The sequence below is a fragment of the Mauremys reevesii genome, linkage group 7 (assembly GCF_016161935.1).
Source record: "Mauremys reevesii isolate NIE-2019 linkage group 7, ASM1616193v1, whole genome shotgun sequence".
Taxonomy (NCBI): domain Eukaryota; kingdom Metazoa; phylum Chordata; order Testudines; family Geoemydidae; genus Mauremys; species Mauremys reevesii.
This window is the reverse complement of record NC_052629.1, coordinates 5005757-5019601: the sequence shown is the minus strand read 5'-3', so window position 1 is coordinate 5019601 and position 13845 is coordinate 5005757. Positions and strand designations below refer to the sequence as shown.

The 13845-nt window shown below is 49.6% G+C and overlaps 2 protein-coding genes across 2 annotated transcripts in view; one reads left to right on the top strand and one right to left on the bottom strand.

Moving 5' to 3' along the window:
• Window positions 1–537, bottom strand: part of NEURL1 (neuralized E3 ubiquitin protein ligase 1) — a 280255-nt gene extending 279718 nt beyond the window's left edge. The window contains exon 1 of the mRNA XM_039481705.1: window positions 465–537. The gene's annotated coding sequence lies outside the window, so the exon portion shown is untranslated. The remainder of the gene's footprint in view (window positions 1–464) is intronic.
• A 5729-nt stretch (window positions 538–6266) lies between these two features.
• CALHM3 (calcium homeostasis modulator 3) lies at window positions 6267–11851 on the top strand. Its single transcript, XM_039547559.1, has 3 exons — window positions 6267–6553; window positions 9772–10027; window positions 11366–11851. Exons 1-3 carry the CDS (start codon window positions 6267–6269, stop codon window positions 11849–11851), a joined length of 1029 nt encoding a protein of 342 aa, XP_039403493.1.
• The last annotated feature ends 1994 nt before the right edge of the window (window positions 11852–13845 follow it).

The following is a 13845-nucleotide window of genomic DNA, read 5'->3' as shown; positions in this document are numbered from 1 at the left end:
TGGCAGAACTTCCCATTATTAAAAGTTGCACAACACTTGCGATTCTGAGACCCTGTAAATGCAATGCCACCTCTGGAGTGCCCCCCTGTGGCCTGGGCTGGCTCTGCAGTGCCCTGCTTCAGTTTCCTCTCTCTGCTGGGGTTCCTTAGCAACTCCACCCAGTCCATATCATCTTAAAGTATTCCCTGTCTGGAGACCAGAGGGGGTTTCAATTTGTTTAGTCCTACACACATTAGCCCTCCAGGCCCCAAACTTCCCCCTAATCCACAGCCCTCCTTCCTGGAGCTAGGTAGTACTTCATACCAGATTCAGTCAGGTGTCCCCTTCCGCCACCAGTCCCATAGTTCAAATAGTTCTCTCTCCTTGAATCAAGACTTCCCAGCCCTCCTTCCCAGTGCTAGCTTCCCTTCCAAACAGTCCCTTCACTCCTTCCAGAAACCAGTCTTGCTCTCTGCAGTACTCACCTGCAGCTGCTTCCTCAGGCCAGCTACATCCTCCCAGGCTTCTGACCTACCTGGCTGGAATATTACTAGCTCTCCCTTAAGCACCTCATTGTGTCTCAAGGCTCTCCCTCAAATACATAGGCCTGGCCTGAGTTAGTCACATGACCTTCCTGTCACATGACCAAAATCATTTTCCCACCTGGGAAGGTGAGCTGATCTTATCACAGGTGGGGCTGAGGCCTATCTCCCCTTAAGGGGCCAGCCACCCCATGACAAACCCTATTTTCAGCTGCTTATACCTTTCGCAAACTTTAACTACTTTAAGCTGACATTTTCTGCGATGGATGTCTGCCTGAAGATTTTGGGGAAATTTCAGCCAAAACTGGTCAGCCATTTCTGAGAACGAGGCTAGAGAAAAATACGTTGTTTTCCCCCCCATGTTAAAAATTCTTTGGTGTCTGTTCTTTGAGAAGTTCTAGCACTCCCATGCTACAGAGCAGGGACTTGATATCCGGTCGGAGGGTGGCCTTTTGGTCAAGGATGTGCCTTTTGCCATCCCCGTGAAAATCTGCCCAAAGTTGGCGAAGATATAAGACTTTCTGGAAAAAAACCCCAAACAGTTTGCACGTGCTCATGTCAGCGGCGGGATGATCCTGCTACTGTGGCCTTTCCTGGCTTATACACTATCCTGGTGGAATGGGATACCCAGAGGCCTGCCTGACCTTGAGGGCTCACCTTCCACTCTCCTGTCTGGCAGAGTCCTCGTAACCCCAACAAGGCTGGGCCAGGATTCCTGGGGGAGCTCAGCCCCCAACCTTGTCACAGTCACTTGGGACAGGGGCGAGGGTGTCCCCACGCCGAGGTGTTCTCTCTGCTCTGGACGCTGGGCCAGGGGCGTCTCCCTGCGCTGGGCCCGCTGCCCAGGCACCCGGCTCCAAACTGCTCCAGCCCCAGCTCCACTCTGCCTCAGCGTTGCTACCGCTCTGCCTCCAGCCCAGCTCAGACTCCTGCTCTCTCCTTAGCTGGGCCTCCTCTGGCCCAGGCCGCAGCTCCCGCTCACACGGAGGACGGGACCCGTGGGCCCCTGACTCCCTCATTGGCCTGCCTGCCCTGTCAATCAGGCTGACCTGGAGTGCTGGCCTCTCCCCATTGGCCCTGGGGACTGTCAGTCACAGGGTCCTGATTTCTTTTCTTCCCCTTTTTGGTACTGGGAGATGGCCAGCCAAAAACCCCCACTACATTTCAGGAACGGGCCAACATTTTCATCATTTTGCTCTCCTCCAAGACTCACTTTATGAGGTCAGCCTTGCTCCCAAAGGCGAGAGAGATTGCTGCTTGTGCGTTATGGACAGGGTTCTCTCAAGCACCTCTCTCTCTCTCTCTCTCACACACACACCTCTTTTTAGGTCTGACATTTTAATCACATAAATGATTAAAGAATTGTTTCCTTCCTCCCTGTTCTGATGCTTTGATTCTGTTTGGTACTGAATCAAAGAGTGTGTGATCATCCCAACAAGATACACACATGCACAGATGTAGTAAGGAATAATAGCTTCTGGGTGCTCATTTGTAGCTAACAATGACCTCCATCACATCCTGCTCTGCCACATCAAATAGCTCCCCTCACATGAGTCACAGGCAACATTTCTATAGAGTTACAAAGTCTGAATGATAGAAACAATGGTGAGGAACACAGAGCAGATTCCTGTGTGGGGACTGCCAGGTCCAGACTTGGTGGACTCACTACAGTTCCCCATAGATCTAAACAGATATTCTGACAGGTAGGTTTCCTCCCCTCACTTTTACTGTACATAAGAGTTAGTTGGATGAATTAATTTTGCCTAATTTTGAAAATTAGTTTAAATTTTTAATCATGTTTAATAGATATGTTACACCTCCTGAGATGTTCTCTCCTTCTCTCATGACAAACTGTGAAATGTTCAGTTTTTGCCACAAAGCACCAATACCCTCTCCCAGTTCTAAGTACCACTAAGATGTCAAACAGAGGTGCTGAGCAGATGTAGACATTAGAGGTCAGACGGGAACCTTTTCCAAGAACCCTAGGCCCTCTGGCCAAACATCCAGTCTGAGTACTATATTCTGCCTACCCAAAATTCCTTTTGCAGTTTGGATTGGATACAGGATTTTTGCCACTCAGTCACCTAAATTTTTTTTTCATGTTGGTGGCAGTAGTCAACAGTTGCTGTGTTCTTCCCCAGAAGTGTCTGCATTTTACGGCAGAATGAAGTGATTTGTCTGAAGAAGTAACTGCTCTACATACAGTTCACAAAGCACTTTTAAATCCAAGACATTATAGAAATGCACATTATGAAATAATAATCCCAGCCACTATTACAGTGGTTTGAAAATGGGAAAGGCCCACACAACCTGCAGAGTTCAGTAAGGGCGGGGCTGAGGCTGTCCCTTAATGTCCTTATAACGGCAGCATGGAGGGGGATGTTGCTGATCAGCTACAAGTTTTTATTGATGGTGACTGCAATTAACAAGCAATTTCCTTTCAGCAGCAAAGGAAAATATAAATATTATGGTTGTGTGCATATGTCTTTGATTAAAGTGTGTATGTTGAGGCAAATAGGGAATAGCACTCAGTGTCCTGGCGGAAGGGGGATAGCATTGCAATCTTTGGTGACACCAAACTGCACACTTACTTGTCTACACATAGAGGGGCAATCTCACCCTTTTTAAAAACAGATTAGCCCAGTAAAGGAGCTTCCTACACACTTCCTGGAACAGGCGACTCATGCCTGCTGACTCAGCATTTGAAATTGGCTGATCTTATAGGGTGAGAAGAAATTGTTGGTACCTCTGTTGAATGCAGCTTGATTCTTGATTGGCTTTGGTTACTTTGCTAGCTAGGCAGAGCTTTGCTTTCCCAGTTTGCAAAACAGGCAAATGTTCTAATGTGGTGTTTGGAACGCCTGCAGAAGCATGAGAGGTAACTAAGAAGGGTGAACACTCAGCTGTCTGGAATGAAAGTCAGGAAGGGAAAATGTAGGCTGAATAGCAAGAAGAAAAACCTACTTGCTACCAAGACCTCCTGGGCTGTAAAACAGCCCAAGGGAACAGATGGAATCTTCATCACTAGAAATATTTAAAATGAGATGGACAAAACAGTAGAAAATGTACAATAATCATGCATTGGCCCCAGGGAGCGTTTAATTGACTAAGACTGCTAGTGGTTTTACATTTCTAAGGGCTGGGATTCTGGTATTGTATCACACAATGAATTTTTCAAATTAAGGACAACCTTTCACTCCCTGATTCACGCTGTCCAGCTGTTGCTAGAAGTGTAGGATTTTCAATACACAGAGAACATCCAGATACTTTCAGTATAAATGATGTGTTTTAGGTTAAAGGAAAGACAGCAAAACAAGAAAGAACAGAAGTACAGGCTCCAGGCGAGAGCAGTATGCGTGTTCCCTCTGTAACATGCTGCATCTACTCTCCTACACAAAATGGCAACAGCCACTGCAGACACCCTAGAAATGTAAAAGATGCAATACAGAGAAAATAAGGCTATAACAGCTGTAGCTAGCTACACCACATTTGGCTCTGCAACTGTGCCCTAACAAGTCTGGATTCGTTGCGCATGAAGCATTCCCATTAACATCAATGGAAGCTTAAGGCTGGTTTCAAGAGCAGAAAATAGCTTGAAAACCCACACTGCAGCCTGAACATCCACAGTATTACTTCAAGAGCAGCATTGCGTAAAGCATCCAATACAGAGAGATACAGGCTTAATATTAACAAAACAAAACATAGTAAAAGGGTACTGGGTTATTTCAGAATTAAAGGGGATGGACGCCCAATTGCTGTTCAGTTCCTTATCTCTAATTGAAGATGAGGGCCTGGAAATAATTAAATACAGTGTTAAAATAGAAATCAGACCTTCCAGAATACTGTTTACTTTCCAGAGACCAGGGGCAGGTTGTATTAAAATTCCAAGCATCAACACTTGTAGCTTTGAGCGTTGCCGGCCCAGCACAATGAAGTCATGTTGCACTAGACTAGTGCATGTGATCATAACTCTCTCGGGTATGCTACTTTCTTGCAGGGGAAGAAAGTCTCCTTCATTCCAAGAGGTTGAGGCCTGTCTCTTCGGTCTCCAAGGTTCCTAGGTTTGATTCCTGATAAAGACCATGTGTGGGCTGTATATATATGGCCATGGTTTGTTATCTGAACATTTGCATGGTAAACTTATGTGCACATATTGCAATAGTATTAGTCAATAGTTTTACCATAGCATCAAGGAGTCCTAGTCATGGAGTGGGACCCCATTGTGCTAGGTGCTGTACAAACACAGAACAAAAAGACAGTCCCTGCCCCAAAGAGCTTACACTCAGAGTAGAAGACAAGAGACAACAGGTGGATACAGACAGACAGACAGGGGACAAGGAACAGTGTTGCTCAGCATGTATCAGAGCGCCAGTAGCAATACGATATGGTGCTGCAGACAGAGCAATGAACACTATGGGGCCCCTCATTGTTGCCCACATGCCATGCCATGCAATCAAACCACTGGTTGATATTACAGGCCTGGGATCCAGGGCCGGTGCAAGGAAGTTTCGTGCCCTAGGCGAAACTTCCACCTTGTGCCCCCCCCCCCAGCCCTGCGGCAGCTCCGGCCTGAGACGCCCCCCCTTGGCAGCTCCCCCCCGCCCTGAGGCGTCCCACCCTCGCGGCAGCTCCCCCCCCCCTTTGCCCTGAGGCACCCCCCCACACCCAAAGCCCTGGGCTGCCAGCAGCATGCTGACCGAGGGGAACCCCTGGGCTGCCTCTTGGCGGCTCAGAGTCCCTCTCCCTCCCAGCGCAGCGGCCGCTGACACGCTTTAAAAAAAAATTTTTGGCGTCCTAGGCAACCGCCCAGTTGGCCTAAATGGTAGCACTGACCCTGCTGGGATCAAAGTTCCATCCAAGGATCTGAAAACAGCAAAGCCACACAACATCCCTGTCCGGAAGGTTAATACCATTATGCTTAGCTATGGGGAGTCTGAGGCAGAGATTAAGTGACTTGCCCAAGATCACATAGCAAGTCCCATGTGCAGCACTGGGAATTGAACCTGTCTCCTACACCCCTGCTCTCTAGGTCACAGCTTAAGAGCTAATGCACAGAAGCCACCCATGCTAATGCAGAGAAACAGGGAGGAGGCATGTAGACAAATAAGCTCATTTGAATAGCTAGCTTGATCACCAGCGATGACGCATTTGAAAACACATCATCGATAAGGGAGAGAATAGCTCCTAGGCATCTGAAGACAACTCTTTCTAGTGTTCCATGACCTGGGAATGTGTATCTTGTCCTACATCCAGGCTGCTGCTGTGTGGCATGTATTAAAGTGCTGTGGATGAAAGAGGGGGAAAAAATAACACACAGAGGCTGTATCCATCTACTTAGAAAGTAGAACGACCAGCCACTGCATCCTGCCATGAAAGGGAAGTATCTGGCTAAAGGCTGAATTGGAAAGATTGTGTCCGGGAGCCGTCACACAGGATTCCACCCTGGAAGGGAAAGAGGCACAAGAGAGGCAGCTGCATTGATCTGGTCCCATTTAGATGGACATGGGAATCCTAAACAGGAGCTTTTGTGTGTCACCGTAAGCAGCGTTGCGTTCCTGTTTCTATCTCTTTGCCCATCCAAATGCACTAAGCTGCCTTTCTAACCCTAACTGAAACAAGACGGATTAGAACGCACGTAGCCAGAAAACCCAAGAAAAGGGCCGCAGAGCCGTGCCCATCTGCCCCCAGCAAGCACCTCATCAATCTGAAGTCAACCAGGGCTTTCTCCCCAGACAATACAGCACCATGGATCGGTTCCGGATGATCTTCCAATACTTCCAGTCCAATTCTGAGTCGGTGACGAATGGGATCTGTGGGCTGCTAGCCCTGGCTAGCGTGAAGATGTATACGTCCTTCGACTTTAACTGCCCCTGCCTGCCCAAGTACAACATGGCTTACGGTTTGGGGATCATGTGTCTGCCCCCAATGGCCCTCTTCCTCTGTGGTCTCATTCTCAACAGACAGTCTCTGGTGATGCTGGAGGAGTGGAAAAGACCGACTGGGGGCAGAAAGAAGGATCTGGCCATCATCAGGTGAGGGATTCACCATTGTAAGTCGTTTTGCCCCCTTTGCCTCTCCTCCAGCCCTCTTGTTTGTTACATCTTTACTCCCCGATACTTAGCTTTGTTCTAAACAGAGCTCCATAGCAGTTCCCTCTTAAACACCTTGAACGCCGGCTGCTCATTAGTGAGCTCGGCACTGATGATTTACAACAGATCGTGAGAGTCCGGGAGCACAGCGATTCTATGAATACCTTCAAGGTAACCACAATATAAATGAAGGCAGAGAATAATTCTGAGTCCCGGAAAAAGATAACAATACTAATATCTAGCTCTTATACAGCACCTTTCAACAACAGAGCTCAAAGTGCTTCACAATCTTTAACATATTTATAGCACAAGCAGGAATGGCCTGAAGCTAAGAAAGGCAAAATTCAGGCTACAAAATAGAGAAGTTCTCTGCTGGCTGCCCCTAGCACCCCCTGCCTTTACTTCCTGGCTTAAAGGGAAAAAATGACACACAGGGTCAGATTCTGACCTCAGTTACTCCATATGCACCCCGACGTAACTCTGCTGACTGCAATGGAGTTACTCCTGATTTACACTGGTGTAAGAGAGAGGAGAATCAGGCTCAGGAAGCTTAATACAATTAGTGAAGCGTGCACAAGGGATAAATGATTAAAGGATGTCCAATGGCATTAAACACTCAATTGCAGCTCAATGTTGGTAACTCCATGGATATATAATACAGACACAGAACAGCAGTTTTTGGCACAACTGGGGTTTGAGTATGATTTTTCTTCCCCTCACCGCAATAGAAAATGGCAATGTTACATTCCTGAAGCCTTTACGGGGGATTTACTACCAGGGGAAGTTTCCCCACCTTCTGTACCTCAGAGAGTCTCACAAACTATTGTCTTGCACCAGAAGCATTTTTCCTCATCCAGTTTCCAGCAAGTCCAGTTTTAGATGCTATCCAAAAATGAGGCTAACGTGTCTAAGCCCAGACTGTGGTACCTTGACTCAAACTGAGTAGTACCTTACTCCATGAAATCAATGGGACAACTCATGGAGCACAGCGCTGCCCAGTGTGAGCAAAAGTGGCAAACCCTGGCTCCCACCTCAGCCCCAGAAATACGCACGGTGTTTTAAAGAGATATAGAAGAAATTAACATGGAAGAGCTTATACCATAAGGCAGAGGTGGGCAGACTACAGCCCGTGGGCCACATCTGGCCCGCGGGACCGTCCTGCCCGGCCCTTGAGCTCCCGGCCAGGGAGGCTAGCCCCTGGCCCCTCCCCAGCAGCGCTCTGGGTGGCGTGGCTGTGAGCTCCTGCTGGGCAGCGCGGCGGAGTGGCTGGCTCCAGCCGGGCGGCTGCCAGTCCTGCTGCTCTGAGCAGCATGGTAACGGGCGTGGAGCAGGGGACGGTTGGATGGGACGGAAGTTCTGGCGGGAGGTCAGGGGACAGAGAACAGGGGGGGTTGGATAGGCGTGGGAGTCCCAGGGGGCCTGTCAGGAGGCAGGGGTGTGGATAGGGGTCGGGGCAATCAGGGGAAAGGGAGTAGAGGAGCTGGATAGGGGGTGGAGTCCCCGGGGGCGGTTAGGGGCGGAGGATCCCGGGAGGGGGCACTTAGGGGACAAGGAGCAGGGGGGTTGGGTGTTCTGAGGGGGGCAGTCAGGAGTGGGAAGTGGGAGGGGGCAGATAGGGGGCGGGGGCCAGGCTGTTTGGGGAGGCACAGCCTTCCCTACCCGGCCCTCCATGCAGTTTCGGAACCCTGATGTGGCCTCAGGCCAAAAAGTTTGCCCCCCCTGCCATAAGGGCTCAAGACTGCAAATACTCCCTACCAGGCATAGTACTTCCCCCCGTGAGCAATGTTCCCACTGTGGGACTAACCACAGCAGTGAGCATTTGCAGGATCAAGCAAAGACAACAGACAAGCAAAGACAATATTTTCTATAGTCTTTACAGAAAGTAAAGACAACAGGAAATGGATGTGGGGGGTGGTCTTGGGGGAAGTTACTGCAAGACAATTGTATGGTCACTTCAATTAATTGAGCATGGTTTTTTATTGTTTTGTTTAAAAAAACGTTTAGGGGGTGTTTATAAACTAAAGCAAGAATGACTGTAGTAATTTTTTTGCGGGGGGTTGACATGATGGAGGCAAGGAAGGGGTGAAAGAGCAGAGGTGATATTTTGGGGAGGCTCCAGGCACCAGCAGACCAAGCACGTGCCTGAGGCGGCAAGCCACGGGGGGCGCTCTGCTGGTTGCCGCGACGGCAGCAGGCAGGTTGCCTTCGGCGGCATGCCTGCGGAGGGTCCGCTGGTCCCGCGGCTTTGGTGGACCTCTCGCAGGCGTGCCGCTGAATCCGCAGGACCGAGGACCTCCCGCAGGCAAGCCACCGAAGGCAGCCCGCCTTCCATGCTTGGGGCGGCAAAATACCTAGAGCCACCCCTGATGAGGGGGAGAGAAAGAGGGGAGAGAGGAGGGAAAGGAAGGGAGGAAAGGGAGTTGACAGAGAATCATGCACAGAATACGCAAGAGTATCCTTAATCAGGCACAATCCTTGTTTGTTTCTTGATGAAACCTTAAATAACAGTTCCTTGCAGCACCCATGCATAATTTTAATATTTTGGTCAGTATGCAAAGAGCATTTAGGCAATGGAATAGATTCCCAAAGAACAGGGCCGGCTCTACAGTTTTCACCGCCCCAAGCAGCGCACCGAATTGCCGCCGCGGGCAGCGGGGGCAGTCCGTGTGCCATTAGGGCCGCTGGCACGTTTCCGCAGCGGCGGCAATTCGGCGGCAGCTTCTATGTTTAGCTGAAGCCGCCACGGACAGCTAAACATAGAAGCTGCTGCCGAATTGCCGCCACTGCGGAAACACGCCTGCCGCCCTAAGGGCACACGGACTGCCTCCGCCGTCCGCGGCAGCAATTCGGTGCACTGCTTGGGAGCAAACCAACAGGGACTGCCGCCCCTTGCAGGTTGCCGCCCCAAGCACCAGCTTGAAATGCTGGTGCCTGGAGCCGGCCCTGCCAAAGAAAGGGTCAAGACAACATCACTGCAGAGATTCAAGAACAGAGAAGACATTAGCTGGAAAAATGCTGGCAAAAGCCAAGCTGGGCTAAATGGTATTCCTTGGCCAATACTATTGCTACCTGTGCCAATTCAGTTCTGTGGATAAGTAGAAGGCTTCATCTCCAGGGACATCAGGCTGACACCAGTTCATATTTCCGTCTCCGGCACACAGGTACATGTGCTCCTCCATCATGCAGCGAGCCATGATTGCTCCCGTCATCTGGATCATCGTCACCCTCCTTGATGGGAAATGCTTCGTCTGTGCTTTCAGCGGCTCCGTCGACCCTGAAAAGTTTGTGGGGTTTGCCAACATCACCCCTATCCAGACGCAGCTCTTGCTCTCCAAAGTGCCCTGCAAAGATGACGAGCTCATGAAGAACAACCCTGCCCGGAAGGCGATCTCCAGGTACCTGAAATGCTGGTCACAAGTAAGTCAGAGGGTTTTCTGGGAGCCTTTCAAAGGGTCTGTAGAACAGGTCAAAGAACCACAAGCCTGCTCCTACTCCTCTGGAGTCAGGGAGAGTTTTGGCATTGACTAAAGTGAGAGCCAGACTGAGCTCCATTTCTCTGACATCCAGAAATACCATCCTCATGATAATTTCCACAGGAGTCCCCCCATGTTGGGTAGTAGAAAAAAAGCATTGGCACCTGGATTCTGGGGGGCATTGGTGATTTAGAAATGTGAATAAAAATGAGGATGCTCATACCAAAAATAGTGATACGCTCTTCTTCTAAAGCCCTTTTCAGAATCAAGGAGGTTACAACTCTTTTACAAACTTTAAATCTCACAACTCCCTTATGAGGAAAGAGACCCAGAGAGGTGAAGTGACTTATCCAAGGTCCGTACAGTGAGTCTATGGCAGAGCTAAGAACAGACCCTATGCAGCCCCAGGCCTCTGCAAAAGGGGAGGAGGGGGGGCAGGCCTCCACGGAGGAGTGGGGCTGGCTTGGGGGGCAGGGATAAACCACCCCCCAGCTGGGGCGGGGTCACTGCACTTCCCGCCGCCGGTAAGTGCAGACGCGGCCCTGCTGCAGTCCTCAAGGGAGTGGGGGTGGGGGTGGGGCTGGGGTGGGAAAAGGCAGGGCGGGGCGGAGCAGGGGCCCTGGGGAAGAACCAGAGCAGGGTCTGGAGCCGCAGGCAGCTGTGCAGGGCACCAGGTGCCCCAAATTTCCTGGTGCCCTATGCAGCTGCGTACTTTGTGTATGGGTAAGGACGGCCCTGCTGGCAACCCTGTAAAAGGCAGGCACAGCATCAGGTCTGCAGGGACTAACCTTGACAAAGGTCTGTCAGACCTGGCCTATGCCCACTCCCACCCCTTTCCAGCCCTCGCCTGATTAGGAACTCCAGTTGTGCTCAACTGTAGATCAGCGATGGGTGGATAAAATGCCCTATGCCCATTAGGCCATTCACAGGGCTCTAGATGGGCTCAGTATAAACTCTTTGAGGTGTAGTTGGCTGGATTTTGTGGCTAGAATTGGGTTGCCAATTTTGGCTGGACATATTCCTGGCGATTTCATCACATGACATAATCTTGAATTAAAGATTAATCTTTAATTCCTGGAGACACCAGGACAATCCTGGAGGGTTGGCAACCCCAGGCTTGAACCTGAACCAGAACCCAGATATCTTCCCACTTCCCCACTCCTGCTTAAAATCTCAGTTTGAGCTAAGGGTTATACAGGCAAACAGCAAGTATATTACACTAATGTCAGTGTCACCCCCGGAGCCTTTCATCCTGCCTCATTGCTTCTTTCCTTATCGCCAGGCCCTTGGCTGGAGTGTTCTGCTGATCCTTATCGTGGTAGCCTTCCTTGCCCGGTCGCTCAGACCCTGCTTTAATCAGGCTGCCTTCCTGCAGACGCGCTACTGGAGCAACTACATCGACATCGAGCAAAAGATCTTCGATGAAACCTGCTGCGAGCACGCCCGGGACTTCGCCCACAAGTGCATCCTCCACTTCTTCGAAAGCATGCAGCAGGAAATCAAACTGCGGCGTTTCAATGTGCCCAGGGAGGAGGCCAACGGGGGAGAAGGGGAAGATGATCACCTGCGGGGAATCACAGACCAGGAACAGATGAACGAGCTCCTGAAATCATGGTACTACAGCAAGCCCCCCCTGGATGTGAGCCAGGCAACCCAGCGGCAGCAGTCTGAGGGCAGGGAGAGACTGTCCGTGCCCTGGGCAGATACCTTGAGTAACAGGGGGAATGCACCACAAAAGGCCAAAACCTCCAGACAAACCGATGTTTAAAAGGGTCCCTGTCACACCGAGAAGGCACCAAAATCCATCTTCCTTAAAAACAAAGTCAGTCCCACGTAGCAACAGTGGAGGATGAGGTGACTGATAGACTAGACAGACATGCATACACAAGTGTGCAAACTGGCCCAAGCTTGAAACCTTGCAGCCCAAAAGGCAAATGTTTCAGTACGTTTTGAGCAAGAGAAGACAAGGTTAAAATGGAAACACTTTTGTGGCTTTATAGCAATGGCCTGTGTAGTCCATGATTCCTCATGGAACCCACCCCTCGCTGTAAAGCTGTACTCTACAAAGCTTTTATAACCCATGCACACTCAGCGTGGTGCTCTGCCTGTCTCATGGTGGCTGGACCACATAAAGAGGTTGAGCCTGCTACCCCGCTGGCTATTAGAGATGAATCTTTCAGCTCAGGCAGTATAGGCTCTTCCTTTAAGATCCCGAGGTGCCAGGGTTGAACCCCTCTGCTGATTCACCCAGAGTCACTGTTTTACACTTTCGTTGTAATAAAAAATTTCTAAAACCTGATGGTTGTGAGAAAAAAAGCTTCCAGATAAAAGTTTAATCAGTGTAGTAACATCTGCCTGAATCTGCCGACAGCCTCAAACAATAGCTTTGAGAGGTGTGAGTTGTTTCCGCAAATGTCACTGGAGAGTGTTAACTTTTAAAACCTAATTAAGAAAGTTAACAGTGCTGACACAAAATTATTTCACTGCTCAGTTTTTAACAGACAATTAACACGGTTACCCAAAAACCCCTAATGTCCTCCCATGTTCCGAAAGCGCTAACTGCCCCAAAGCCAGCTGTTAATGTTTAAGTTAGTCGCAAGATGTTGGCAGGGTCTGATTCCTCCCTGACCGGCCTGTTTCCCCCTTGAGTCCCTGTTCGAGGTCACTCTCCAGTTTCATGCTTTAAGGCAGTGGTCCCCAACGTGGTGCCCGCGGGTGCCATGGCGCCCGCCAGGGCATTTATGTGCGCCCACCTAGTGCCCAGCAGGGGAGAGAAGCCGTGGCCCCGCCCCTGCCGGGGACAGAGAACTCCAGGGCTGCAGGCTGCGGGTGCTGGTGTTCTCGGTCCCTGGCAGGCGCGGGGCCATGGCTTAAGCCGGAGAGAAGCCGGGGCCCCGCGCCTGCCTCAGCCAGAGAACTCTGGGGCTGCAGGCTTCTTTCTATGTTAAAGTAAGAATAATAAATATATTTGGACCAGCAGTTCAACAATGTTTTACTTTTTTAAAATAAATAAGATGAAAACTGTTTATGATATTTATTTTGTAAAAACTCCTTAATTTTTCTTACAGGTAGATAAAAAAGAGCAAACTCACATGGTAAGGTGAAAGAGTAATTGCCGAATAATTTAATTAATACCTTTTACATGTAAAATTACCCTTTTTATCTTATGGATTCATATATTATGTAATATTAAATATGATTTTTTTGTATTATTTAATGTACAAATACAAAATAAGCCTTGAAAAATTGTTGGCGCCTGCCACACTCTTCTGAAAACATGAATGTGCTACTGGCCACAAAAAGGTTGGGGACCATGGGTTTAAGGGATGGAGACAGTGGTGCTGGGGTCATCACAAGAGAATCTCTGCAGCTCCGCTGGGTGTGTGGAGCTGGAATGAGGACACCTGGGAATCTCACACAGGAGATTCCTTCATAAACCCTGCCCCTTTGCCAACATACAGAACTCACCCTTTGCCAGAGCAGCTAATGGTACATCATAACCCAAGTGCTTACAAACACTTGTTGAAGTGCCTAGAGCCACGTACCAGCAAGTCTGCATAGAAATCGCAAAGGAATACAATCAATTAAACTCACGTATTGCCAAGGAAGGTTTTGCCAAACCGCCAAATCTATGGCCTGATCCCACTGAATTCAGCCAAAACGGCCTTTGACTTCAGTGCATACAAAAGACTGCTCAAGAGAGTAAGGGGGGCAGAATCAAGTCTGACAATTATGCATCTGCCCCTTCTGTAGCGCAGTGTG